The following is a 27,047-nucleotide window of genomic DNA, read 5'->3' as shown; positions in this document are numbered from 1 at the left end:
TTGGACATCTAGTAAATTATTTGCACCAAAATCTCACATAGTGTTTTTATTATATTGAAGGAAAACAGCTGTTTCTTATTCCTTCTTTTCAAAAAAATGAATTGCATTCCTCCACAACCCTCTGCATCTTTAATCAGACGTGATAATTAAATGCGTAAGGGAACACAACCTTTTGTTTCCGGCCAAACAGCAAACTACAACATGTACCGTATGTCTATTACACAGAGGGCCTTTTGCCTTTTGCGGCATTTCTGAACACAGAAATGCTTTTGCGGCATTTCTGAACACAGCAGCGCCTGATAAATCGCTGGAGCTTAAAGACAGGCTCAATATTTTGCAGTGGGGCAGGCATGCGATTTTCTTTGGTTGCAATTGCAACACCTAAGAGTCCCTTAAAGACTAGCAAATACTGCACGTTATAAATGCAGGAGCCGAAGTATCCAAGACCCTTCCCCCCAAATCCCTTTCTCTTCTTCCGTCCGAAGATCGTTCGACTTCCTCCAGTCCCAGCCACACCCAGCGGTGTTTTGTTTCGCTCCTTCCACCCTCCCGAAGGAGCAGATGGATGAGCCGGGGGCCGAGGCTTCAATAATCTCCATCCTCCTCTGCCTACTTTTCCGAGCACCGCCGGCGCGGCGCCTTTAAGAAACGAGGCTGGCCACGCCCACCCTCTGAGGCCTCCCCAACCAATCGCGAGCGAGGCCGGGCTCACGAGGCCAATCGGCGCCGCCTTTAGTGCGAGGCGCTCGCAGCCGCGCCCTGAGGAAGGAAGCAAGATGGAGGCTGTTCCTGAGAGCAACGGGGTGTCTCTCGCCGGCGGCTTCGCCCCCGAGGTCCCTGAGAGGCTCCAGCAGCGGGAAGCGGAGCGCAAGGAGGAAGCCGGCCGGCGGCGCCGCGAGAAAGAGTCGCTGGCGGTGCGGGAGGAGCAGAGCGACTACTTCGTCTCCGCCTTCTCTCGGGAGCGGGCAGCCGCCGAGGCCTTGCTGGGGCCGGAGCAAGATGCCGAGGCCGTGTTGGAGGCGGCGCGGCGGCTGCAGGAGCTGCAGCGGCTGCTGACGGACTCGGTGCGCTTCCTGGCCCCCTACGAGGTGCGCCAGGCGCAGGCGGCGCTGGGGAGGCTCCAGGACGCGCTGGCCGAGCGGCGCCTCCAGCTGCAGCCCAAGAAGCGCTTCGCCTTCAAGAAGGGCCTCAAGAAGGAGCCCGCCTTGGCCCAGGAGGCGCCGCCGCCGCCGCCGGTGCTTTCGACGCAGGAGGGTCAGCCTAGCCGGGAGGAGGAGGAGGAACCCGGGTGCGGCTTCAGCCGGGCCGAAGGGAAGGAGTTGGAGCTTGGGCCGGCCGAGCTGCTGCAGCGGGACGTGGCGCTTTCGCAGCTGACCCGCTGCCGGGTTCGGCTGCGGGGCAACCCCAACACGCTGTCGGTGCGCGGCTGCCGGGACTGCACGGTGCTTTGCGGGCCCGTGTCCACTTCGGTGATGGTGGACGGCTGCGACGGCTGCGTCGTGGCCCTGGCCTGCCAGCAGCTCCGCACGCACCAGGCCACCCGGAGCAGTTTCTACGTGCAGGTGACCTGCCGGGCCATGCTGGAGGACTGCAGCGAGGTCCGCTTCGCGCCCTACACGTGGACTTACGAGGGCATCGACGCCGACTTCGAGACTTCTAGGCTCGACAGGAGCAGGGACAACTGGAGCCAGGTGGACGACTTCAACTGGCTGGCTAGGAACGAGCCCTCGCCCAACTGGAGCGTGATCCCCGAAAATGAGAGGATCACGGACTGGGATTGAACCGGTGGTTGTAGCCCCTCCGCCTCCGCAGAGGGGTTTAGATAGTGCCGGCTGCATTCTGGAAACGGCTTACCAAAGAATGCAGTTGGAGATACCAGAGTGATGCCTCTTTCTTGTTTCCGGTATCGATTTAGGCAGTGTAATAAGCGGGGGCCAAACACAGCCTTGCTAACTAATGAATTGCCCTGGTGCTGATACCTTCTGTTGTGTGCACTCTGTGTTCCCTTATGCTGTGGCTACCTTACTATTTCTCCGAACTCTGTTATGGTGGTGCTTTCCCATTTCTGCCACAGCTTTTAAGATAAGATGTGCCATACCACTGAAGTCCTCTTGGTTATCTGCTCATTGTGCAGGTTTAAAAAAAAGACAGTGCTTTGGATGGTGAAGTGCTTCAGCTCTGTAACACATTAGAACAGGCATCCCCAAACTACGTCCCTCCAGATGTTTTGGCTTACAACTCCCATGGTCCTTAGCTAACAGGACCAGTGGTTGGGGAAGATGGGAATTGTAGTTCAAAACATCTGGAGGGCCGAAGTTTGGGGATGCCTGCATTAGAACCAGTGCAAGTGTTGGGGAAAGTATAACCTTATCTTATTGATACTTGTAGTTAAAGCTGAAAAAATGTTATTAACAATTCGTATACCACATGTCTGCCAAATAAGCTTATTCAGGAATGTGGCACATGTATAACAGAGGTGCTACAAGTCAGAATAGGGGTGTCAAACCATCCCTTCAACTGGATGCCTAACCTTTTAAACAATTCAAATTATGCTCTATTTCCAGAAGCAAACTTTGGATGGACTTCCACTTCAGTTTCAAATGTCCCTAATAGAATATACTTTTGTCTGCTAGAAGACGTTGCGGGATTACCTGCACCACCTACAAAATGTCACCAAAACGTGTTGCTGAATTACGGTGTTTGTAAGCTTTAGTTCACCTTTGAACCTAATCCCGAACAAGTGCATATAATTGGTTTTGGTTTCAATTAACACTGTACCTGCAAGTTTTTGAAAGGTCTGTGACTAGCCAAAAATGTATACATGCATTAAACAACTAAAGCACATGCTTAATTCTCCCACAAAAATTATTGTGAAATTAAAAGTGCTGAACTCTGCCTAGATTGTGCCCACACGTTTATTTTGCTGTATGCAAGAAAACTGTTTTCACAGTAAGCAGATGAAACTTTATATAGCATTTTGCATGTTTCTGTACATATATGAAATGGTCTGCACATTTCAAAGTCTTGATGTACTGTCCATGTTATTTCAGCAAATGTCATCTTCCGTTCCTTATCTTATTTTAGTATTAATATGAAAGTAGTTAAGAACTTACTGGTTTTTATAAAATATTGATGGCTTTTCCCTGTTTACAGGATGCTCAGATTAAAAAGTCGCAAGTGACTGGTTTCTTGTGAATTTTGTTTTACAAGTGGTACTCTACCTCTTAATATCTCTGTGACACTGGGAGAAGGCCATGTCTCACTCTCCCACAAGCAGGGAGAGAAACTAGAGGTGGCATATCTTGAGTGCTTTACTGCTGGTAAAGGTAAAGGGACCCCTGGCCATTAGGTCCGGTTGCGGCGCTCATCTCGCTTTTCTGGCCGAGGGAGCCGGTGTACAGCTTCCGGGTCATGTGGCCAGCATGACTAAGCCGCTTCTGGTGAACCAGAGCAGCACACAGAAACACCGTTGACCTTCCCGCTGTAGTGGTACCTATTTATCTACTTGCACTTTGATGTGCTTTCGAACTGCTAGGTGGGCAGGAGCTGGGACCGAGCAACGGGAGCTCACCCCATCGCGGGGATTCAAACTGCCGACCTTCTGATCAGCAAGCCCTAGGCTCAGTGGTTTAACCCACAGCACCACCCACATCCCTGCTTTACTGCTGGTAGCAGTGTGAATTCCAAGAATTAATTGGATGAATGGCTGCTAGTAGCACACACACCCTAGTAAGCCGTTATAGGTGAGAAGGGATAGTGTTGTTGATCCCTGTTGTGCAGCTTGGATCCAGGAATATATTGTGTGAGCAGAAATGGGCGTGTACAAGACAGCCCTGCCAAATGATTCTAATTTCTTTATCCTGCTGCAAAATTACCCATCACATACTATTCCAGGAGATCCCTTGACTCTTGAAGCAGCTTTCAGGAGGGGCAAAGAGGGCTGTAGTGTGTGAATGGGGGAGAAACCAGGGAAAGCTCTGTTGTGCAAGTAGAAGGCTTTTTTTTTTTCATCCCTGGATCCATCCCTCTAGGTTAGAAAGGCACTGTAGCTAGACAAAGGCAAGCTCAGCAGCAGTCCAGTCCTTGCCTCCTACATCAGAACTATTAATTATTAAATTTGTATACCCCCCTTCATTTGAAGATCACAGGGCAGTTTCACAAAAATACAAAATGAAAACAAAATGCATAACATGATAACAAAAACCAACACAATAACCCCCTCCCCACGAACACATTTAAAAGACCTGTTGAAGACCTTCCTTTTCCATCTAGCTTTTTAAGTAGAGATTAAAAAAAATTAGGTCCCATCTGCACTCTACATTTAAAGCACTATTATACAACATGAACAGTCATTACTCCCCCTACACACACCCTGGGAACTGCATAGCACAGTCAGGAGCCCCCAATTCCCCCTCACAGAACTAACATTACCAGAATAGTTACAAGTAGATATCTGAAGAAGTGTGCATGCACACGAAAGCTCATACCAAAATAAAAACTTAGTTGGTCTTTAAGGTGCTACTGAAGGAATTTTTTTATTTTACTTCAGGAAGTACTTCCTGATGAAACAAGCTGATCAGTAACTGAGCAGATGGCTTTGGAAGGGGAAAGGACTCTCCATTAAGAGATTTATAAGTGGGGTTGGAATGACCACTTACAGAATGATAGGCTACAATGCTTCCTCTTAAGTGTTTCATTTCGTTTTTTTTAAAGCAAGTTGATTTTTCACTGAAAATAGTAATGTTTCTCTCCAGTGCTAAAGTGGTTGTCTCTAATTAAACCTCTCTCGCTTAAGAGAGGTAAGATAATTCTCTCACTTTGAATTATGGTGCTGGAGGAGACTCTTGAGAGTCCCATGGACTGCAAGATGATCAAACCTATCCATTCTTAAGGAAATCAGCCCTGAGTGCTCCCTGGAAGGACAGATTGTGAAGCTGAGGCTCCAATACTTTGGCCACCTCATGAGAAGAGACCCTGATGTTGGGAAAGATGGAGGGCACTAGGAGAAGGGGACGACAGAGGACAAGATGGTTGGACAGTGTTCTCGAAGCTACAAACATGAGTTTGACCAAACTGCGGGAGGCAGTGCAAGACAGGAGTGCCTGGCGTGCTATGGTCCATGGGGTCACGAAGAGTCGGACACGACTAAACGACTAAACAACAACAACAACACTTAAGAGGAAGCTCCCACCTAAAGCCATATCACATACAAAATGTTACTTATTTTAATAATTTATATACTGTACCTTTAAGCAGTGCACGAGAGGGATACATTGTACAGTACATAGTTAAATTGGTTAAAAGTAACCATAAATGTTAGCCATAATTGTTCATATACATAGGGACTGTGGCATCTATAGTGGTGGGTTTTGTCATCCTTTATCCTGGCTCCTTCCTGTATGTTTTTATACCAAGATTGCTCGGTGCACTTCTGTGTCACTTGCTCACTGTCATAATGAAGGCAACAATTTTAAAAGTACACATAACTGGAAATCTACCAATGTAGCTTAGGGCACAATGTAATTTTTTAAAGTATTTTTATTGAAAGTTTTCTATATAAAACTAATTAAATTACAAAAATGGTAAGAAATCAAGAAATGAGAAGAGAGAGAAAGGAGGGGGGGAATAACTATAAGGGCCCTTTATCACATTTATATCATCATTTATCCACACAAAGAAAGGTAGACCCTCCAAGCTCCCACCTGGGAGCCTACTTCTTCCAGTCTCCCACCCTGGGAGAACCTTTCTACCCTGCCTTTCCTGCCGGAACCATCTTCCTCCAGCTATTCCCTTTCTCTGTGTGTGCTTAGAACACAATGTACAAACGGGTGTTCCAACTCAATAATTCCATTTTGGAATTGAAAATCTGAAGACGTGGCAGTAACTGGGAAAATACTGTAATTTAGAAACACATTTTTTATTGAATATCTGTACTAAGAGAACTTAAAAGTTTGTAGCCAACATTTTTTTTAGCATTAGTTGATCACATAAAACTTACTGATGTCCTGTTTCTTGTAATGTCATTATTAGCCACTAGATTATACAGAGGCATGTTTCACATCTTCTATTTTCTCCCTCTTTCCATGAAGATCTGAGATCAGTCAGAAGGATAGCTCTTCTTGCAATAGTTTGCTGTACAGAATTTGATGCTTTCTCCTCCTGTTTAAGAAGTTACATTTTCGTTTTCCTATCATTTTCATTTTGTGTAAGTTAGGTGGATTGCAAAGATTCCCAAAAACATGGGTTAGGGTCTACTGGTACCGGGACGTCTTTCTGATAAGTATTTCTTATATACAGTACTAGGGTGAATGCAAGGACAAAGATGAGAGAGTCAACATGACTTACAAATTCTTGCACTGAGCGCTTAGGAAGAAAATAAGGACTTCCCTTGTACACTAGTAAGAAATTACCTATAGCTGGTGCACAGTTCATAATCATATTCATCCACAAATGAGAGTCTTTACAGCTACTGCCATACTGTATTCTGAGTTCTATTTCCACCACCGGAACACCCTGTTGAGATTCTCGAGGTCCATAAAAGACCGTCTTCTTTCTTAAGCAGTGACGTTGGAGCAGAGATTCCCTATTTAATCTATGGGGCAACTACATCCTTGGTGTCACACTGCACAAAAGGCTTTCTTAAAGTCTCAAGTCCTACTCCACTGTTGGCCCGGCAGGATTAGCCTATAAGCTGCTCACAATATCTTTGGGAATTGTTTTTGGTGAGGATCGAGACAGTTTCTCCCATGCTTTTGAACACTTCCAGCTGTGAAAAGTTAGGGGATGGGTATAACTTGTCATCCAAGCTTCCTCAAACATAAATGTTAGTTCTCTTAAAAGGTGACCTTAATTCCACCCAAAAAAACACGTAAACCAGAGGGATGTCATTAAAGGTGAGTGGCAGGACAGGATAAGCAGCAACATGGTCTTACTGGCTTGGCGTAATCTATAAAAATAGCAATGTCTCTGATCCAGTTTTGAATGCAGAGAGTCTCGGCTTTTCTCCCAAAAAGAACCTAGGTCTGGGACATCCTTGAAATAAATTGGTTTTCAACTGCAGTGTGTTGTAACATATCATGTGAAAGCACAAATCCACTAACTAGTAAAAGGAGGGATTATTTCCATTGCTCATCTGCTGGCAGAGATTTCTCCAAATTGGATCACGCTGATTAGTATTAGAATGACGCATTGTAGATCCAGCTTTAATCATTTGAAACCTTGAAGCTGTTTCTCCTTTGCATGGAAGGGACCACTAGAAATAGTTGCATGTGCTATTTGCCAATAATCCTTTTTATTTATTTATTGTGAAATTTGTTGATTCTTGCCCCTTGGAAAACCTGCCCACATTTCTCCTCCTTCAGGCTCGGCAAGATGGAGGGGCCACACCATGGCTCAGTTAGAGCTACGCCATTTGGAATCTTCAAGGCCTGAATGGGTGGCAGATCTCCCTGAAGTTGTTCTCTTTCCAAAACAGGATTAATTTTTGTGAAGTTTTGTGGCGAGCCTAACACTGCAAAGATGGCTGTGATGAAAGTCAAGTTCAACCAGAAGAAAAGAGTAAAACTAGCACAAGGACTATGGCTCATGAACTGGTTCTCCTTGTTTGCTGGGATCGTTGTTTTCTCTATGGGATTGTTCCTGAAAATTGAGCTCAGGAAACGAAGTGAAGTGATGGACAACTCTGAAAGCCACTTTGTGCCGAATTCCTTGATATTGGTGGGTCTCCTAGCCTGTGTGTTCAACGGTCTTGCAGGCAAGATCTGTTACGATTCTCTGGATCCTGCTAAGTTTGCAAAGTGGAAGCCTATCTTGAAAGTGTACCTAGTGTTGTGTGTGTTCTTTAACGTCTTCATTCTCTTCGTGGTTCTCATTTGCTTTCTGATGAGGGGTTCTCTGGATAGTACATTAGAACATGGTCTAAAAAATGGCATGAAGTTCTATCGAGATACAGATACACCAGGAAGGTGCTTCATGAAGAAGACAATCGACATGCTCCAGATTGAGTTCAAATGTTGTGGAAACAATGGTTTTAGAGACTGGTTTGAGATTCAGTGGATCAGCAACAGATACTTGGATTTTGGCTCTAAGGAAGTGAAAGAGTAAGTAGTTAAGTATAACTTATGCTTTAACCCGTGTTTGCATTCCAAATTCTACTATCGGAATCTCAACTCATTGTCATCTGAATCTGTTTTGCGTCTCTTGTCTTTTGTGTTTCTTCCTTTGCAAGGACTGTAGCTCAGTCGCAGGGCATCTGCTCTGCATGCAGAAGGTCCCAGGTTCAGTACCTGGCATCCCCAGGTACAGCTAGGAGAGGCCGCTGCCTAAAACCCTAGAAAGCTGCCGCCAGTCAGTGTGTAGACTATATGGACCTAGCTGGATTAAGGGTCTGACTCAATATGAGGCAGCTTCCTTTGTTTCAGTACATATCTTTCAGACCTGGTGCTATAATAAAGTAATTGTGCCAGTTTTGCCCTTAAACGGGAGAGGGAGTAAGGAGGTTCTCCAGCACAAGCCCCACTGAAACGAAGTGATTAACATGGCTCTTGCTCATTTCAGCAGGGGCTGTGCAGGAGAGCTTCCTGCTTGCACTGAGCCCTAACATTTATCTTGACCTCTGTTAAATCGCTCTGCAGCTATTATTGGCTTTCTTGGCTTATTGAACAGGTGGAATCGTAGGGCTGTGCAAAATGGGCATGCCCCGTGAAAAGGCATCATTTGCTATGGTGCTTCTCAGAAATGCCCCTTTAAAAAGAATGGGCTGGGTTCTTTTTCACCCGCAGTGACCAGAGTTAACAGCCCTTTTCTTCTGTGAACTTTTATGTGCCTATATCAAAGTTTTGTTTCCATTTAACAATCAAATATTAATCTGTTTCTTTTCTAACATTGTTGGACATAGCTCACTAGGCACACAAGCTCCATTCATTTCAATGGAAGTCCTAGAGAATAAACTCCTTGTGCATTACGCCTAACAAGAGTTTGTAAACCATGGCTGCCACAATACACAAATCATTTTAATTGATTTCCCAAATTTTAACGAATCAACCACAAATTAAAACAGAATTTATACGAATTGTATGGCTATCACAATTATTGTTACCTTTTCATTAAACAAGCATCTTTCTGGGATGCTGTATCACGTTGCTCAGGAACACCACTAAATACTATAAGATGACAGTAAGGAAGGAATTCATTTCCAACTCAATTAGGTATTTCCCAAAGCAATCAGTGAGCACACATGAATTCCTTCAATGAAAAGAGCCCTGAAATATGATAGGTATTAAGGTACCAATCCAGGCAAAGGTAATGTGTTACAATACAGTTCAATCTATGTCTACTTGGAAGTAAGTCCCATTGGCTTCAAAGGAGCCTGCTCCTTGGTAATTGTGATCTAAATCATGCTGAAATCAATGGGACAAGCCCATTGCAATTAAATTAACCCCATTGCTTTCAGTGGAATTTAAGCATGGCTAATTTTCTTTGAATTGGTCCCTAAATACAAGTGAAAATGGTAGATGTTACATACAGTATTGGATATGTTCGTATTAGTTATATACTAATGGCTAAGCAATTACATTTAAGTAATTGTATATTTGAATAATTGTAATTGTTTGTCTTAAATGATGACAAATATATATACAGTAAATGTAAAATACTATACTCAGATGGCATACTGAGATTGTTTTGCTTGGTTTTTGGCAAGTTGCCCTGGAGTTTCTTAAAATTGTTTCTTTGGCTGTGATGGTTATGACCAGAATTTTATTATTTTTAAGCCACTAGCTATATAATACTGTTATTAGCATTTTCTGAACTTTGATGCATGCTATGTCAAAAGTTATACTTGTTGAAAAAGTGTGGGGACAGTTTAAGTTGAAATACCCTTTGATATAAATAACTCCTTGAGAGAACCTAATGAGATGTTCACCCTACCAGCATTAGCTGAAGATTTGTGAGCTTGCTTTTAATCCACCCACAGGGAGGGGGAAAACAAGATTATGCTGTGCTTGAAAACGTGGGTGTACTGATAAATATTGAATGCTGGGCTTCCTTCGACACAGGTTTGGCTCTCAATCCCAATGATGAAGTTAGGTGACATAGAAGCTCCTCACCATCCTCATGGGAGTTCACGGAAGGCTCCATTCAGACCCCTAAGAGTCTGGCAATTGTAGAATAAATGAATGAGGCCCACATTTAAGTTTGGAAGTGAGCCCTTTAAAACCGTATCAGCTGCCTAGAAAACCATGGCTGTTTTGTTTGTGATGTGAGAGTGGAGGTTACAACTAGGCTGTTAAGTGTGCAATATGTCAGGGACTGTAAGTGGATTCAGGGCTATTTCAGATGAAATCAAGCCATATCTCAATATCTCCCAGTACGTTTCCGAGCACAATTCAAAGTGTTGATGCTGACCTTTAAAGCCCTAAATGGCCTCGGTCCTGTATACCTGAAGGAGCGTCTCCACCCCCATCGTTCAGCCCGGACACTGAGATCCAGCGCCGAGGGCCTTCTGGTGGTTCCCTCACTGCGAGAAGCAAAGCTACAGGGAACCAGGCAGAGGGCCTTTTCGGTAGTGGCGCCCGCCCTGTGGAATGCCCTCCCTTCGTAGGTCAAGGAGATAAACAACTACCTGACATTTAGAAAACACCTAAAGGCAGCCTTGTTTAGGGAAGTTTTTAATCTGTGGTATTTTAATGCATTTTTGTATTTGTTGGAAGCCGCCCAGAGTGGCGGGGGAAACCCAGCCAGATGGGCGGGGTATAAATAAATAAATAAATAAATAAATAAATAAATACATACATACATACATACATACATAAATACATAAATACATAAATACATAAATACATAAATACATAAATACATAAATACTCTCCAAAAATTCACAGATGAAAACTAGGGTGTTTGTGTGTTTTACTTAAGGGGGAGCTGTCCTTTAGTTGTCTATGTGAAGTGTCCAAATTGGGTTTATAGAGAACCAGGGAGTAGGGGGGGGGGTCTTGAAGTTGCCCATACTCACAGCAAGTTGCACTAACAATTTTAAACAGGTAGGGGGAAAGGGCAAAAATAGGGACAAAATAGGACAGTGATTAAGCAGAGACATTGCCCTGGTAAATAGGGACATAAGTAGGATAATGTAATTCTAAGTCAATTTTGGCTTGAAACAGATTCCACAATGTTCAGTAGGGTTTACTCTTTAGTATGGGGCTTTAGGATTGTACAAAGTGTGCTTCCCAAATTTGAATCTGCACCTGGCTCTCACTCTACCTTTGTGTTATGTTGCTTTGTACCAACCGCAATGGGAATCCATCGGTTCAACATCTCACAGTACCATTCAGGAAAGATGAGAGCATGAGTACAATATACTCATGTCCAAGAACTCCTCCATTTCCTCCCTATTTCCCAATGCACATTCTTATGCTTGAATGTTTGGAACCCTTGGCAACAGATTAAGGGCTGGCACAAGGCTGCCTTTGGTTGAAATGCTAAAATACTGTAGTACCCACCCATCACTACCTGGTCAAGTTGCAAAGTACCACGCCTGGCCCAGGTATTTTGGCGGCACCTGATGGAGAAAATCCTAATGGCACCTTTTTCCTGGGAGTAAAAATACAACAATAATAAATTTAATAACTAGCTATTTGCTGCCCTTTCACAATACCCCAAAGCTGCTGCCAGAGGCGGTTGCCTCACTCTGCCTAATGGTAGGGCCTGCTGTGAATAGCTTACGATTACACTGCTTCTTGAGCCATTAAAACTTGAGCTATAATCATAAATAAAGACACACTTAATGCTGACCGACAAGTATTCCCCCCCCCCATTATCTTCATGAAATAGGAAAGAATAGAAAAAACAAGGAAAATACACAGATAATAAAGTAAAAACTCACCAGAACAGTAGTTGAACTAGTGGTGTAGACTAGTGTAATGGTTGAGGTTTAACGTCATCTGCAAGCTTCTCAAAATTAAGGGTGTATGAGGAGAAGGTGATAATACAGTAGTATTACTCAGACCCATTGAAGTTAATGGACGTAGCTTGGTTCTGTTAATTGGTTCTGTTTCTAAAAAGCCTCTGTTGTACCTGGCTGCCAGCTGCTTCATGTGACTGGCAGGCAGCAAAACAAGCAGAGCAGCACGGGGGTCTAGAAAAACAAGACAATATCAGGAAAAGAGGAGGGGGAAACAGCAGCACTTTAAGACCCCATGGAGTCCTATAGCTTGGTGTCCAAACAACTAACTTATCAATTACTGTTCTGACTTCACTCATAGGCTAAAAACACTAACACTAACAGGCCATCTCATTTCACATCAATTTCTTAGAAAGGCACCAGCACATTTTGCGTCATAGTTTTATTTCCAGGAGGGCTAGATAATTACTTTAAAACAAATAAAAAAGGAAGGAGGTCCTGCTATGTTGGCCAAGCCCCAGTGCATGCTGAGGAGCACAGGGATCACCAAAAATACGATGAAGGTACATTTTCTTCTTGAGTAGAAAACAATTAGTTTCATCAGAGTTCATCAGGATTTACTGGTAAGGATCTGACAAGGATCTACTAAAGTTTGGGCACTGTTCAGAATATAAAGGTATTTGATTAGTCATGTCCCGGGTTTGTTGCATGTGGTGAATGGCAGGTTCTTTCATTCACTGGACACATTCACTGACAATATTTTTGTCATTTACTTTCATTCAGCTCCACCCCTCTGAAATATGATGCATACCCTAAACTCCTCATAGAGTCACTGAGATTATCAAGGACTCTCCACTTATCACCTTTAGCAGACAAAGGCATGCACACACACAATCTCTCTCTCTCTCTCTTTTAATCACTTACAGCAGAAATCTAATCATGTCTGTTCAGAGGTTAACTCCTATTGAATTCAGTCAGGTGTGCTCCCAGGTAATTGAGGTTAGTATCGCAGGCTCAATTTCTCTCCCCTCTCATGGATGGTGCCTCTGCTGGATATCCAGCAATTCCCTCTCTCCCCTGCTGCACTATAATTCTGGGAAGTTCCTTGGCCATCGGATGATTTCCAGGGAGCTCAGGAGGCTGCTGTGGCAAAAAATTGGTGGGGGTGTCATCTTCTAGGGACCCCCTTCTGCCAGCACTTCTCAGGATCCAGTCATCAGATTTTATGCAAACAATCAGTTAAATTTGTGCAGGAGTAAAAACGATAGTTCTGGATGTAGTACTTTGGTTTTAGATCAGGTTTGAGGGAACTGTGACCCAGACAGCATGCTCAGTGTTCATGCATGATGGGTTTTGTAGTCCACCAGTATCTGGAGGACCACGAGTTTCCCATCCCTGCTTCCCATGATGCATGCATGTGACGTAGGAAGCGGCTTTCCCTCCCATGTATGAGAGAAGGGAGGCTGCCTCTTCTGAGATGGCGCTTCCCAGATATTACACACACACAGAATTACGCAGATTATAGTAAATTGGAGTATTCATCTGGCCAATTGTTAAATTATCAAACTAGCTGATTAAGCGTTGTGGAATTTGAGTGGCATTTCCCCCCTAATTGGTGAGTGGGTGGGAAACAATGGGCTATTCTCGATTGATCATCTGAAGGAACAGAGTAAGGTTCTGAGCAGGAGCAGGTCATATATATATACAATAATTATTATTATTACAGTATTATTTATTTATTTCCCAGCCACTCTGGGCGGCTTCCAACAGAATATTGAAATACAATAATCTATTAAACATTAAAGCTTCCCTAAACAGGGCTGCCTTCAGATATCTTCTAAAAGTCTGGTAGTTGTTTTTCTCTTTGACATCTGATGAGAGGGTGTTCCACAGGGCGGGTGCCACTACCGAGAAGGCCCTTTGCCTGGTTCCCTGCAACTTGGCTTCTCACAATGAGGGAACCGCCAGAAGGCCCTCGGCGCTGGACCTCAGTGGGGTCCACTTCCCCCCTCATCCAGCATCATTGCTGCTTACCTGAGCGAGGTTGGGGCAGGACGGCAAATAGATCAGGGATGCCTGGTTGCGCCAGCAGGGAGCACTGCTGCCAGTCACGTTCCACTAGTGGTGCAGCTACACAGTTTGCTCCACCCCAGTCCCATCCAATTAAGCAGCAGCGACACCAGTGTTGGGAGGCCAACATTGCAGTTTCATCCCACTCCAGGCATCACTGCTGATTTCAGGTAATGAAGAGCTGTCAGATGTGGATATTATTTTGGAAGGGAAAGCAGGATGGTCATGCAGAGTTGGGTCCAGGTTTAAACACAGAGAAATCAACGAGCATTATTAGTTAAGAATGCCCAACTTGACCCAATGATTGCAATGGTCTAAGCCTGTCTAAGGATGCTGTCAGCAGGCGCACAGGTCGCTCAAAGAGCACATATGGGCCTTTGGAAACAAGAGTTTAACTTAGCAGATTTTGCCCAGAAATAGTAGGAAACGATGCCTTATGAGGAACAGCTTAGGGAGCTGGGTATGTTTAGCCTGGAGAAGAGAAGGTTAAGGGGTGATATGATAGCCATGTTCAAATATATAAAAGGATGTCATATAGAGGAGGGAGAAAGGTTGTTTTCTGCTGCTCCAGAGAAGCGGACATGGAGCAATGGATTCAAACTACAAGAAAGAAGATTCCACCTAAATATTAGGAAGAACTTCCTGACAGTAAGAGCTGTTCGGCAGTGGAATTTGCTACCAAGGAGTGTGGTGGAGTCTCCTTCTTTGGAGGTTTTTAAGCAGAGGCTTGACAGGCATATGTCAAGAATGCTTTGGTGGTGTTTCCTGCTTGGCAGGGGGTTGGACTGGATGGCCCTTGTGGTCTCTTCCAACTCTATGATTCTATGATTCTAGTAAATCTAGATTTCAATGAGTGAGGGCTGGCATTTCAATACCAACAACATGATGTGGACTCTTGGGGGGGGAGTTGCATGCAGGAGGCACACCCTGAGTTTGGATGCAGCACTCTGTGGCTGAGAAACAGTGCGCTGAATAGCAGTAGGAGTGCGTTTGGATCCAAATGCCTTTACATTTGTAACTTGCTGTGCTTTGCCTGTTTACAGTCGCATTAAAAGCAACGTGGACGGCAGATACTTGGTGGATGGCGTCCCCTTCAGCTGCTGCAACCCGAGTTCGCCACGACCTTGCATCCAGTACCAGGTCTCTAACAACTCGGCTCACTACAGCTATGACTTTCAAACGGAAGAGCTCAATCTATGGAACCGCGGCTGCAGGGAGGCTCTGCTTAAATACTACAGCAACATGATGAGCTCCATGGGAGTCATTGTCCTCTTTGTCTGGCTCTTTGAGGTAATACATCGCCATAGTAGTTTCGGTGTCTTGCATAGAACCACAGTGAAAGGCCAGCCCTCCACACAAAAGAGCAAGAACAGGTGAGGGTATCAAGTGGGAGGACCCACAACAAAATGGCGCAGTACACAAACCCTCCAACATTTCTCTGATGAAAATAGGGGCGTCCTATTCCAGGGGTCCGCAAACTAGGGGCCGGATGCGGCCCCCCAACCGCCTTCCAAATCCGGACCGCGGACGGTCCGGGAATCAGCCTGTTTGTACATGAGTAGAATGTGTCCTTTTATTTAAAATGCACCTCTGGGTTATTTGTGGGGCATAGGAATTTGTTCATACTTTTTTTTCAAAATATAGTCCGGCCCCCCACAAGGTCTAAGGGACAGTGGACCGGCCCCCTGCTGAAAAAGTTTGCTGACCCCTGTCCTATTCCATAATGATAATTTTACTTTATACCCCAAATATCTTACTGGGTTTCCCCAGCCACTCCAGGCGGCTTCCAACATCTATGAAAACATTTTTTTTAAAACCTACCCTAAAAATTAAAATATTCCCAGGATTGCCTTCAGACAGCTTGGGGGGGGGGGGTGTCGGATAATTCCATACCCTCCAACCATAGCTGTCAAGTTTTCCCTTTTCTCGCAAGGAAGCCTATTCAGCATAATGGAATTTCCTTTTAAAAAAGGGAGAACTTAACAGCTATGCCTCCTACATTTCTCCAATGTAAATAGGGACATCCTAAGGAAAAAGCAGGACATTCCAGGATCAAATCAGAAACCGGGAAGGCTTCTTTAAATCAGGGACGTCCCTGGAAAATAGGGACACTTGGAGGGTCTGCAGTACATTGTAAAAGGAGGGCCTCCTATTCTGAGCTCCGTGCTGCTTCCCACAGGAGCCTTGTGATGCTGTTCAGGGCCTGCAGGGGAGGGGAGACAAGGAAATCTTCCCCTGACCCCACACAAAACATTCCCAATAGTAATAAAGAGCTCAGGTTTCAGGCTTGCTGCTAGCCCCATCCTAAGTGTTTTACTGTTATCTTCTGCAAGTAGGGAGGAGCTCTTCCTGAGAATGGGAGAGAGAGGCCTTTAATGCTATGATCGCATCCTATTTTTTCTTTTCCTTTCTGCCCCCCTAAATCAAGTAAGTAAATAAAAATACTTAACTGACCAATAACGTCCCAGATAGCTCAGTTCTGCCCCCACCCTCAGTCCTTGCCCCCGCAACATAAATTCTGGCTATGCTCTTTGCCTTCACTTTTAACTTTCTTCAACTTTTGACTTAATAGTTTATGATGTACTGTAAATAAAAAAGGACAATGTTCTTAGCTTAAACTTCAATATTTCACTGTGTCAACGGCAGTGGGTTTCTAGGGAGTTCCTCCTCGTTGGTTGAGAAGGCAGGATGACAGATCTTGTGGACTCGTTTAAGGGAAGGAGAGTTTCCTGTCAGGACTAGATCAGGAAAAGAAAAGGAAACCCTTTAAGCCAACCTTTGCTAACCTGATGACCTCTAGATATTTTGGACTACAACTCCCATCAGCCCTACCCTGGATGTGTTGTCCTGGGCTTACGGAGGCTGTAGACCAAAATATCTTGAGTGCACCAGGCTGGCAAAGGCTGCTTTAAACCCATTTCAAGGGCAGTCAAGGAAAAACACAGAAAGCAAATGGGCTGCAGCAACCCATAAGAAACTATTCAAAATCCATATTAGGGCAATAGGAAAAGGTCAGGAAATAGTGCAAAAGCTTTCAAGTTAATCCAGAGGTGCTCATCAGGCGCTAGATGGTGCTAAAGGGTGGTCTGATGGTGGTCACTGCAGGGTTGTTGCTTTCCAAACCCTCAATAGTGTTTCTCCTAACTGGACTGTGCCCTTGACCTCAGATAACGGCGCTTGCTTTAATTCAGGATAGCTAGTCTGCTGTACATTTTTGCCTCTGGCTCCACCCACTCTGGCATGCCCAGAAGGGAATGTGGCCCACAGCTAACACACAACAGGCATGATCAAGTCTTTTACATGTGATTGTGCAGGGTGGAAGATGACAGAGGCTCTCCACTGTGGGCTGGCCCCTCAAGATCACAGCCCATCATGGCAGGAGGGCATCCCAGACTGGGGGGGGGGGGAGCATGGTGTTGCCACCAGTAGATACATTTGTGATAAGACTGTGGATGCTAGGAACATTGCAGATCTCGTCTCGGGGGGGGGCGGTAAGTAGAAGCATTGAGACCATATTGTCATATAGGGGTCAGGGGCCATAACCTGCCTAACATAAAGCAGAACCAAACTCAACATTATTTCCTCACTCTGTTAATTTATTTCAGGTTAGTTTATTTCTTTAGCGTCAGTTTCATATTAAAACAGGGTTTCCCAAATGTGGGTCTCCAGCTGTTTTTGGACTACAAGCACCATCATCCTTAGCTAGCCAGACCAGTAGTCATGGATGATGGGAACTGTAGTCCCCCCCAAAAATATGGCTGGCTGACCAAGTTTGGGAAACCCTGGTCTAACAGAATAAGCCTTTTCAGAACTCTCTTAACTGCCCAGACACTTATTGTTCTGAAGCAGCTTGATGGTCAGCTTGGGTGACTGAGTGCCTATCAGTTTGGAACAGAAATGAGGGCATCCAAAAATAAGGCAGTGGTTTCTATATACCTAGGTCTCTAGGTATGCACATGAAGTGACATTAAAAAAAAACAAACAAACACCACACCTCAAAGTGCCCTGACCGGAACTGTGAGCTTCTAGGATTTACAGAGGATTGATGCCGACAGTGACAGAGGGGAACAGTTCAGGACTCAGAAAGAACCGTCAGTGGTCCCTCAGCTCTGCCTGACCCCAGGGTTGGCCCTAGGAGAAAGGACATTGGCCTTCTTAAGTCCTTGGCAGGATATAGTAAGTATCTTGCAGCAGGGGATTAGGTTTGGATGAGTGCTATGAGGTTAACCTCCCCCCACCCCTGACAGCGCTATTAGCATAAAAAGGGAAATGAACACTCTCCAGAACTTTATTTCTCATTCATCCATTCACCACACCGCTGTAAAATGCTCGTGTTCATGGCTGGCAGCTGTATAACGCAGCAGGGGAAGGCACTGGAATTGGGTGAAGAAGAAGAAGAAGAAGAAAGTGCTCTTCGTTCTTTCCCCACTCTAGACACACGTAAAAACTACACGAGAAGTCGAAATAGAACTGCAAGAAGCGCTCCTCTTACCGAGTGGCAATGCCATGCGGCATCATTCTCTTGGGTTCCACTTCTTATTTGTGAAATTCAAAGTTGAGGGCTTTGCAGCCAGGTGACATAATTGCAGGAGACACAAGCAGGCCAGCCGGGACGTGGAAGAGGGGCCTGGTTTCTCTCAGGCTTTGCAAAGCAAATCCGGCTGTGTTCTTAAAATGGCCACTCTGGATGGTGAGTGGCTATTTTAAATGTTTCATGTTTGCATTTTGCTTCGTATTGGTCAAATCCAACCACAGAACTGCCCCACCCCACCTAGTAACTCTAACAAGCATCTATTACATTTTAATCTTCAATAAATAATATAACATAACATAATATAACTTAATGTGAATGCTTATATTTTGCCATCTAGTTGGTCTGAGAGAAGAGTGGGGGTATTCTAGACGTGGAACTCCAACTCCCATCATCCCTTGAGGGGAGTTATAATGCTACATGTCCCCCACTCCTGTCCTTGACCAGATAACCAGACACTTGATTGTAAAATGCCAGGAGTTCTGGTTGATGCAAGGGGCAGAAGTATAACATTTTCACTTAACTTCTACCACTTGCATTCTGAGATTTTACAATGGAAGGGCTGTAGGAGACTCCTCAGGTGACATCTAGCAGGACTGGCCCACCTGTGAGGCAAGGTGGGGCAACCGCCTCAGGCATCATGGTCCACAGGGGCAGCTGATCCCAACACCAATCTTTGTTCCCCTCTTCTTCGTGCTGTAGATCTCCCCTCAAACCTTCTTTTCTGGTGGGGCGTGGGGTGCTGTTTCGGGCGGTCCAGCTCAGCTGCCAAAATGTCTTGGGCCGGCCCTGCTATCTAGACTAACCACCACCCTGCCCACAAAGAGCTTTCAACGTACCTGAAAATCACTGTTGAGATCTCCTCTGCCAGTTCGGAGGAAGTTTATAACCACAAACATCTACTAGAGTAAAATTATCGCTGCAGGCCTTGGAAGTTATTGAAGGCAAAAACATGTCTCTTCCCTGCATATGGTTGAACAATTCAAGCACCAGATATGCCACGCTTTTTTCCAGGATCAAAAGCAGGGATGGGGAATGTGCCAATTGAACTTGCCAGCGTAAGTTCTGCCACCTTGCTCTACTTAGGATTGCTCTGTCCATCCTGTGGTTCTTTGGATCCAGGGTTTAGATCAGGGATGGGGAACCTGTGGATGTTGGTGGGTCTCACTGGGGCTGATGGGAGTTGGGATGGTCACAGGTCCAGAGTAATCCTAAATATAGGAAACTTGCAGAGTTTACACCAGCTTAAGTTAAACTTGTATAAGCTTACCCCTGTTTCAAAATCCATTCAGGAGAAGGCCTACTGCAGAGGGGAAACAAGCGTTTCTAAATAGTGTTTAACTTACCCTGCTGCTGGGCTGCCAGGTTATGTAACTGAGTTGAAAGAGATGTAGTAATAATACACACACACACACACCCAGCCACAGCCACTCTGGGTGGCTCCCAACAGAATATTAATAATATTTTTTTAAACAGCAACAAAACATCAAACATTAAAAGCTTCCCTAAACTTGGCTGCCTTCAGATGTCTTCTAAAAGTCAGGTAGTTGTTTATTCCCTTGACATCTGCTGGGAGGGCGTTCCACAGGGCAGGTGCCACTACCAAGAAGGCCCCTGCCTGGTTCCCTGTAACCTCACTTCTTGCAGTGAGGGAACCGCCAGAAGAAGGCCCTTCTCCCATTTCCCCACCCTGCCCCCACTGTGGTCCTAGAATCCCCCCCCATTTTACTTACACCAGCTTAAACCCCAATTTGAAAACCTTCTTCTGATTTCCAGGTTTTGAAAGGCACATTTTATACTGCTTCGTTGCCTGAATGGCCTTTTGTGTATCACTTTGACATACTTGGATAGGAAGCATTCTTTAAATAAAGGCCTTTAAATTCTGTTTCCCAACCAGATCTTGGTGATGATAGGGTTGCGGCTGTTGCATACTTCCCTGGAGAGCATTGCCAACCCAGAAGACCCAGAATGTGAGAGCGAAGGCTGGGTGCTGGAGAAGAGCCTGAAAGACACTTTCAAATCCACCCTGGAAAATTTGAAAAATATTGGTAAGTCGAACCAAGTGGATGCAGGCGCAGAAGGAGCAGAAGGCGACGGCGCGAAGACCCAGGCTGTCTCAACCGTCAGTTGAGTTTCTTGGCCGAAAAGACTGTTACCAAAGACTGAGATTTGTGAATATTCGGTTTTTAAAGAGGTACAATCTGTCGCAGCTATATATATATATATGTATGCACAAAACACACACTTTTTACATACAGAGAGAACAGTATAAGGCACTTTGGGATAATGCAAGCATCCTTACAGTAGACAGCCAAAACCACTTCTATGGGAAATGCTATAACGTGAAGTTTAAAGCAGATACTTTCTAGGGTAAATTCTATTTTTGATGCAAGTGATATTTCATAAGAAATTCGGTGCGAATAAGTGGTCGACACTATCTTGTGTTTCGCGTCCCATCACCGGAAACCAAATGGGGAAGTTTAAAGCTAATTATTTTTGTACTTAAGTTTACAAATACATTTGTAAATAAATAAATAAAACCAGTATACTTTTCGGGGGGGGGGGTAGTCAAAGCACTGCTCTGGGTATTCTTGCTAGAGCAAAAGATTATTCAGTTGTCCAAGTAATGGAAAGACATAGAAAATGGTATGAGTTCATAATAGCCTCTAATTTTTGGGATAAACGCTGGTGTTGTTTGAAGTTGCTACTGAAGGAGTACCTTCTGCTATGTTCACATGATGCGCAAAAACAGAGAGTAAAAATGTACTGGATTTCTGTGCACTGAACACCAATTTGTCGTTTGATAAAAATAAGATCACACTGGTTTGAACAGCAGATAAGCTGTAGCCCAAGCTGCCAGCGATTGCTCAGGTGCTGTGGTACCAATATGTCATTCATTCATTTGTTTGGTAGGTATTTCTGTATTTCAACTGCTTGAGAGTTTTAGGCTCACTTTGTTTTAACATACACACCAACTACAATAAACCGGACATGAGAATTCTGCTGTTTCCTGAGAAGTAATCGTGGCAACCAACTTGTAGTGGTTTGGTTGTCAAAGGAAAAATATTGCCGCAAATCAGCACTTGGGTGTGAGCCTTTTCCCCTCCTATTAATAGGCACAAGCTAATAATCAAAGCAAGTTCAACATTTTTATTCAACAAATTGGATGCAATGCAGAAAAAGTTGGATTTTCTGCAGCTTATAGAAGACCTCATTGGCTCAACGACCTTGTTGGCTCAGTGCATTTTGAATCCATGACTGTATATTACTTTTACTGTTATTCTAAAGGTGGTGATCAGATAGCAAATACTTTTTAAATTTTAGATGCTGGAATGAAGCATGGGAAAGAGATTTTTTTAAAATCTTTGTTCTATATGAAGTTTCCATTTTTCTTTAATTATTTGTACATACATGCATATATTTGCCAGGCAAGCCTTTCCTGAGTGAAAGCAAAAAGCAGTTAGCTAGCTTCAGCAGATTCCTAGGTGGTGTGAACAAATGTGGTTAGACCTGGTACTTTGTCCAAAAGACTTGACCATCTTCAGTAAGTGACAGAAGAAAGGGATGGGTGATTGAGAAGAGATGTTGAGTAGTGTACATGTGTGTGGACTTGTGGTAATAAAAAAGTGGGGTTAGGTAGTTCAAGGAAGGTCGTTCTGGAAAAATAGAAGCCTGGGAGGGACTTGCAGAAGAATGTATAGGTAGCATATGAAGCTGCCTTAGCCCAAATCAGACCAACAGTCCATCTAGGCTGGTGCTGTGCATTGGCGACAGCTCTCAAAGGCCTTTCCCAGCTTTTGTTATCTGTGCTCCTTTTAACTGGAGATGTTGAGGACCAATGGGGATCTTCTGTGTGCATGAACACTTGACAAGAGAGAGTGCAAGGGGCCATTAGAAAAGATGACCTCTGCTAGGTATGGCCACAAGCCGCAGAAGGGGGAGACCTCTGAAATAAGCACCATGAGACTGAAGCTGTTATGGAGTGAAAAAGGATGCCAGGGTAGAAACTGAAGCACAGGAGCGATGTGATCAATGTAAAGGACCAATGTAAAGGGAGAGATACAGCAAGGGGGAAATGTCAACAAGGAGTAGGTTACAGTAGTATCCTTAAGTCATGACGGGAGTACAGCCATGGTTTTTAGCAGCAGGTATGGAAGAAGAAGAAGAAGAAGAAGAAGAAGAAGAAGAAGAAGAAGAAGAAGAAGAAGAAGAAGAAGAAGAAGAAGAAGAAGAAGAAGAAGAAGAAGAAGAAGAACTTGGTGATGATTAAGGGTTTGATGACTGCTTAGGTTCCAGAAGAGGACAAAAGGAAGGGTTCAGTGGTAACCTTCATGAAATTCCATGGAAATTGGCTTGTGTGTGTATGTGTGGTTTTAGTAGGTATGCCATTGTTGCACACAGGCTCATCACCACCGAGGTCGCATGTACAGTTTTTACTCTTTTTAAATGCAGCATATTCCCCGTTTCCAAATCCGTTCTTGATATTTGCAGACAAATGTTTAGAACACTATCATAAACCTTAGTACGAACCTCTTAAAAGAATTCTGCACTTCAGCTTTTGAAACGCAATTTTTGAAACAGTGAAATGTGGACAGCAGAACCAGTAAGCAACAAAACAACGGAAGATCAGGGAATACAGTTACTAAAGCATTAAAAATCTGTTGTATATAGATCTATAATGGTGCCCGTTAGGTCAACATGAGACATTTTTTCAAAGAACAGGCAGCTGGAAAAGAGTTCAATTATGAAAAATCTCTGGGGAGATTTTAGTCTGCTGTGCTCTGTATCTGATATATGAGTAGTAGTCATCAAAAGTTCCAAAGAGTTTATTGTATTGCACATAAGCTTATTGCAACCCTAGAAGTATTTGACTTCATACAGAGTTGGGTTATATCCCTATAATTTGTGGGTTTTTTTATTTATTTGAAACATTATTTACTGTGATATCAGAATATATGGGTTCACTTTCAAAATCGCCACATTTTACAGCTGATCTCAAGAGTTACCTCATTATATTAGGTTATAACATCAGTTTTTGTTTAAGAACTAGCGATGGGGAACAATTTCATTTCAAGTCACATTTAAAAGTGAACCTACCTAGTTCATACTTTCTGAAACAATACACAAACAGAAACACAACCATTTTATAAAATTTGCACTTATCTGAATTTTGCAGTGAAGTTCTTCAGCCAAGAAATGTGTTCAAAAATGCATGTTTTAGGGGGAATTGGGCATGTAAATAGAGATACAGTATTTGTGAAAATAACTTACAAAAATGCATGTTATAGAAAAATGCACTGCAAGAATGTATATATTCATCAAAATTGCACACAAAATTTGCACTTAAATTGTGTGTGAATATTCATGAGGAGTAAAAAAAAAAGGATTTTCAAACAGATGTGGAAATGTGGAGAACCAAACTTAAGATTGGAATAATAAGAGACTGTGTTTATAAGATGCTGGGAGAAACCAACACTGAAAGATTCACCCATTCCTAGTAAGTACACAGGAGACATAGACATTTTTGTTGTTTTTACAGAAATGGGAGGGATCCATTCTTCTGAATGAATATTTTTTCTTCTTTCACTGAAGGTGGATAATCTCCACCACTAGGTTGAGCAGATTCCTATAGAACAAGCAAAAATTTGGAACTGACACCCAACTGACTTGGCTGCCACACCCCTTTGGCAGCAACACAACCTAGTGGTGAAGGTTACTCATTAAGAAGGAAGGAAGGAATTGGTGATTGAGAAACCAAACAAAAAATGCACTTTCATGCAAGATAAGATATTCCAGTTCATTTGGGTCTTTTGACATGACTGTTTTGTATTAATTTGTAATATATATTTATCCTATCAAAAAAGAGGTTCTGTGATATTGTAAATGCCATTTAACATATGTTTGTAGGTGCTATTTTTGCAAATGTGAATGTAGATATTAAAATTATATATATTTTAAGAGTGTATACCTTATATATATATATTAAGGTATTGTGTGGATTTTGTTTGCTTGTAAACAGTTTTTTGCTGTAAGGATTTGTAATTAGCTTCCCAACGCTCTAGAAAGGAAACATTTGCTCCACTTTCTTCCAGCTTAAGACTCTAAGGGCCATTTGACATATTAAGTAGTGACAAAACATGCTCCTCCGCACACTTGACAGAAGGGCAAGTGGGGCTGGGGGAGGATTGGCAAATTTATGATCAGCCTTCACCCATTTGGTACCCTCCAGATGGTTTGGATGACAATTTGCATTAGCCAGAACAAGCATTGCCAGAACCAATCAGAAATTATGGAAATTGCAATCCACCATCAGCTAGAGGGCACCAGGTTGGAAGCTCATGATGCAATAATCTTTCTGGAGCTAGCTAACTAATAGCTAAGCACTTCTGAGTTTGGTGAGTGCTGTAATGGGAGTCCTGCAATACTGCTTGGTGTTCCTTGATGGAAGGAAGATGGGACAGAACATTTGGGAGGTATTCTACTAATGAGTTCCATCAGTGGAAGAATTTCCACTTGGTCAGTGGGACTGTCCCATCTCTACTCCCCTCACACATGCTCCCCCCCCATTCCCCAAATCTGCCCCAGAAGGGTGGGGGAACCCCTAGAACCGATTTAGGGGAGATGCAGAAGGAAGAGTGAAGAGAATTTACTCATGCACACAAACAGAAAACTTTGTGCTGATGGATTCCGTCCTATATTTCTATACCACCCTTCAGCAAAAATTCACAGGGCACTAAACAACAAATCACTATATATTCTATAACTAGTTTCAACATCAATACAAAACAAGCACAACAGGAAGTAAAAGAGCAACAAAAATAAAACTACAGGTGTACACTACAAAACTAACTGTGGACCGACTTCACCTCTTCATTGGCAAAAGAGGTACCTGTTCACCTTTAAGGGTGTTCAAGGGTGTACCTTCCTTATAAAATAAAGGATAATGTCAAGGCGCAACTCAGCAAAGAGATTGTGCCAGTGCCTTGGAGATGCCCAAATGGTCTTCATATTGCTGATGTCCTCTCTTGTCAGGACCACCACATGGGTTTCATTGGCTGATCTTAAATATTGGGCCGGTTGGTATGCAACAAGGTATTTTGGTCCCAGAGAGTTCAAACATTTAAATGTCACCAAAAGCACCTTAGGCAGGAATGGGAAGACAATTGGTAACCAGTACAGGGACCCAGGTGGCGCTGTGGTTAAACCACTGAGCCTAGGGCTTGCTGATCAGAAGGTCGGCGGTTCGAATCCCTGTGACAGGGTGAACTCCTGTTGCTTGGTCCCAGCTCCTGCCAACCTAGCAGTTCGAAAGCGCGTCAAAATGCAAGTAGATAAATAGGAACCGCTACAGCGGGAAGGTAAACGGCGTTTTCATGTGCTGCTCTGGTTTGCCAGAAGCGGCTTTGCCATGCTGGCCACATGACCTGGAAGCTATACGCCGGCTCCCTCAGCCAATAATGCGAGATGAGCGCGCAACCCCAGAGTCAGTCACGACTGGCCCTAATGGTCAGGGGTCCCTTTACCTTTACCTTTACAGCTGTTTTAAAAAGGAAGTAATAGGTGAGTTCCCTGCTGCTCCCATAAGACTTGGACCACTATATTTTGTACTGCTTTAAAAACGACTTCCATGTCGAGTGCATTACAGCATGGAAAACTATGGCCAGGCTACCCCTATCCAGGAAAGTTAGTGCATCAGCCAAAGCTAAGCATAGCTGCTGCTGGCTGCTGAGTTGGGGATACTACTGGAACCACATTCATCACCAAAGTGCACCTCTCCTCCTTTAAGGAAAGTGCAGTTCTGTTCAGTACAGGCCATTTCACTAACTGCTGAACCCAGGAACCATCCTCCCACAGCACATCTGCTTTATTTGGATTCAGCTTCCATTTGTTGGTTCCCCATCCAGCCCATTACTGCCTCAGACACTGATTCAAGATATGGGCTTCTCTGAAGGTGTGAAATCATTAATCCTCAGCCTAATAAAGTGCACTGTATAACTGATTTACAGCAGAATCATCTCAAGGTTGCTGGCTCATTTGAGATCAAGTGAAGAATATCCAAAATCCAGAGACAAAAATGTTCGTTCGGACATGTGGCTCTCATGGGAGCAACGCAAAGCTGTTGGGCTGGTGTGCATTTACTTTCTGTGTTCTAAAAAATGCCTAATACACCCGACTGAATTTACAAGGAAGTTCTGTGGAAGCGACAACCCATCTGCTCAAGTTTAGAAATGTGTTTTCTGCTCAAGTTTAGAAATGTGTTACTTTAAAATCCCCCTGTTCCTCTAAGACACAGAACACTTGGCGAAACATCCTAAGAGGGAGGAAAGTATACACACAGCTGCTTCAGAGCTAATCGTTTCTAAGTAACCTTAATACATTTTATAAGATTAACCGTCATGCACTCCTCTATCCTGCACACGTAATTCTGGACAATGATGGCTTCAGTGAGCATGTGCCGCTTAGTAGGAGCAGGAGACAGCTATATCAGGCTCCTCAGGCTAAGGATAACCTCCACTGAACTGGTAACTGGCAGAGTTTACAGTGATG

At 43.9% G+C, this 27,047-nt stretch overlaps 2 protein-coding genes across 2 annotated transcripts; both read left to right on the top strand.

Annotated features, from left to right (window-relative positions):
• Nucleotides 1-580: 580 nt before the first annotated feature.
• On the top strand, nucleotides 581-3,181 carry TBCC (tubulin folding cofactor C). The gene has a single exon (XM_035111236.3). It carries the CDS (start codon nucleotides 777-779, stop codon nucleotides 1,779-1,781), a length of 1,005 nt encoding a protein of 334 aa, XP_034967127.1. The 5' UTR covers nucleotides 581-776; the 3' UTR covers nucleotides 1,782-3,181.
• A 4,178-nt stretch (nucleotides 3,182-7,359) lies between these two features.
• PRPH2 (peripherin 2) lies at nucleotides 7,360-22,654 on the top strand. The gene is made up of 3 exons (XM_035110696.3): nucleotides 7,360-8,099; nucleotides 15,013-15,259; nucleotides 20,398-22,654. Exons 1-3 carry the CDS (start codon nucleotides 7,519-7,521, stop codon nucleotides 20,629-20,631), a joined length of 1,062 nt encoding a protein of 353 aa, XP_034966587.1. The 5' UTR covers nucleotides 7,360-7,518; the 3' UTR covers nucleotides 20,632-22,654.
• The last annotated feature ends 4,393 nt before the right edge of the window (nucleotides 22,655-27,047 follow it).

The sequence above is a fragment of the Zootoca vivipara genome, chromosome 3 (genome assembly GCF_965207765.1).
Source record: "Zootoca vivipara chromosome 3, rZooViv2.hap1.1, whole genome shotgun sequence".
In the NCBI taxonomy this organism is placed as follows: Eukaryota; Metazoa; Chordata; class Lepidosauria; order Squamata; family Lacertidae; genus Zootoca; species Zootoca vivipara.
Note: the sequence above shows the minus strand (reverse complement) of the source record. Positions and strands in the feature narration are given on the sequence as shown.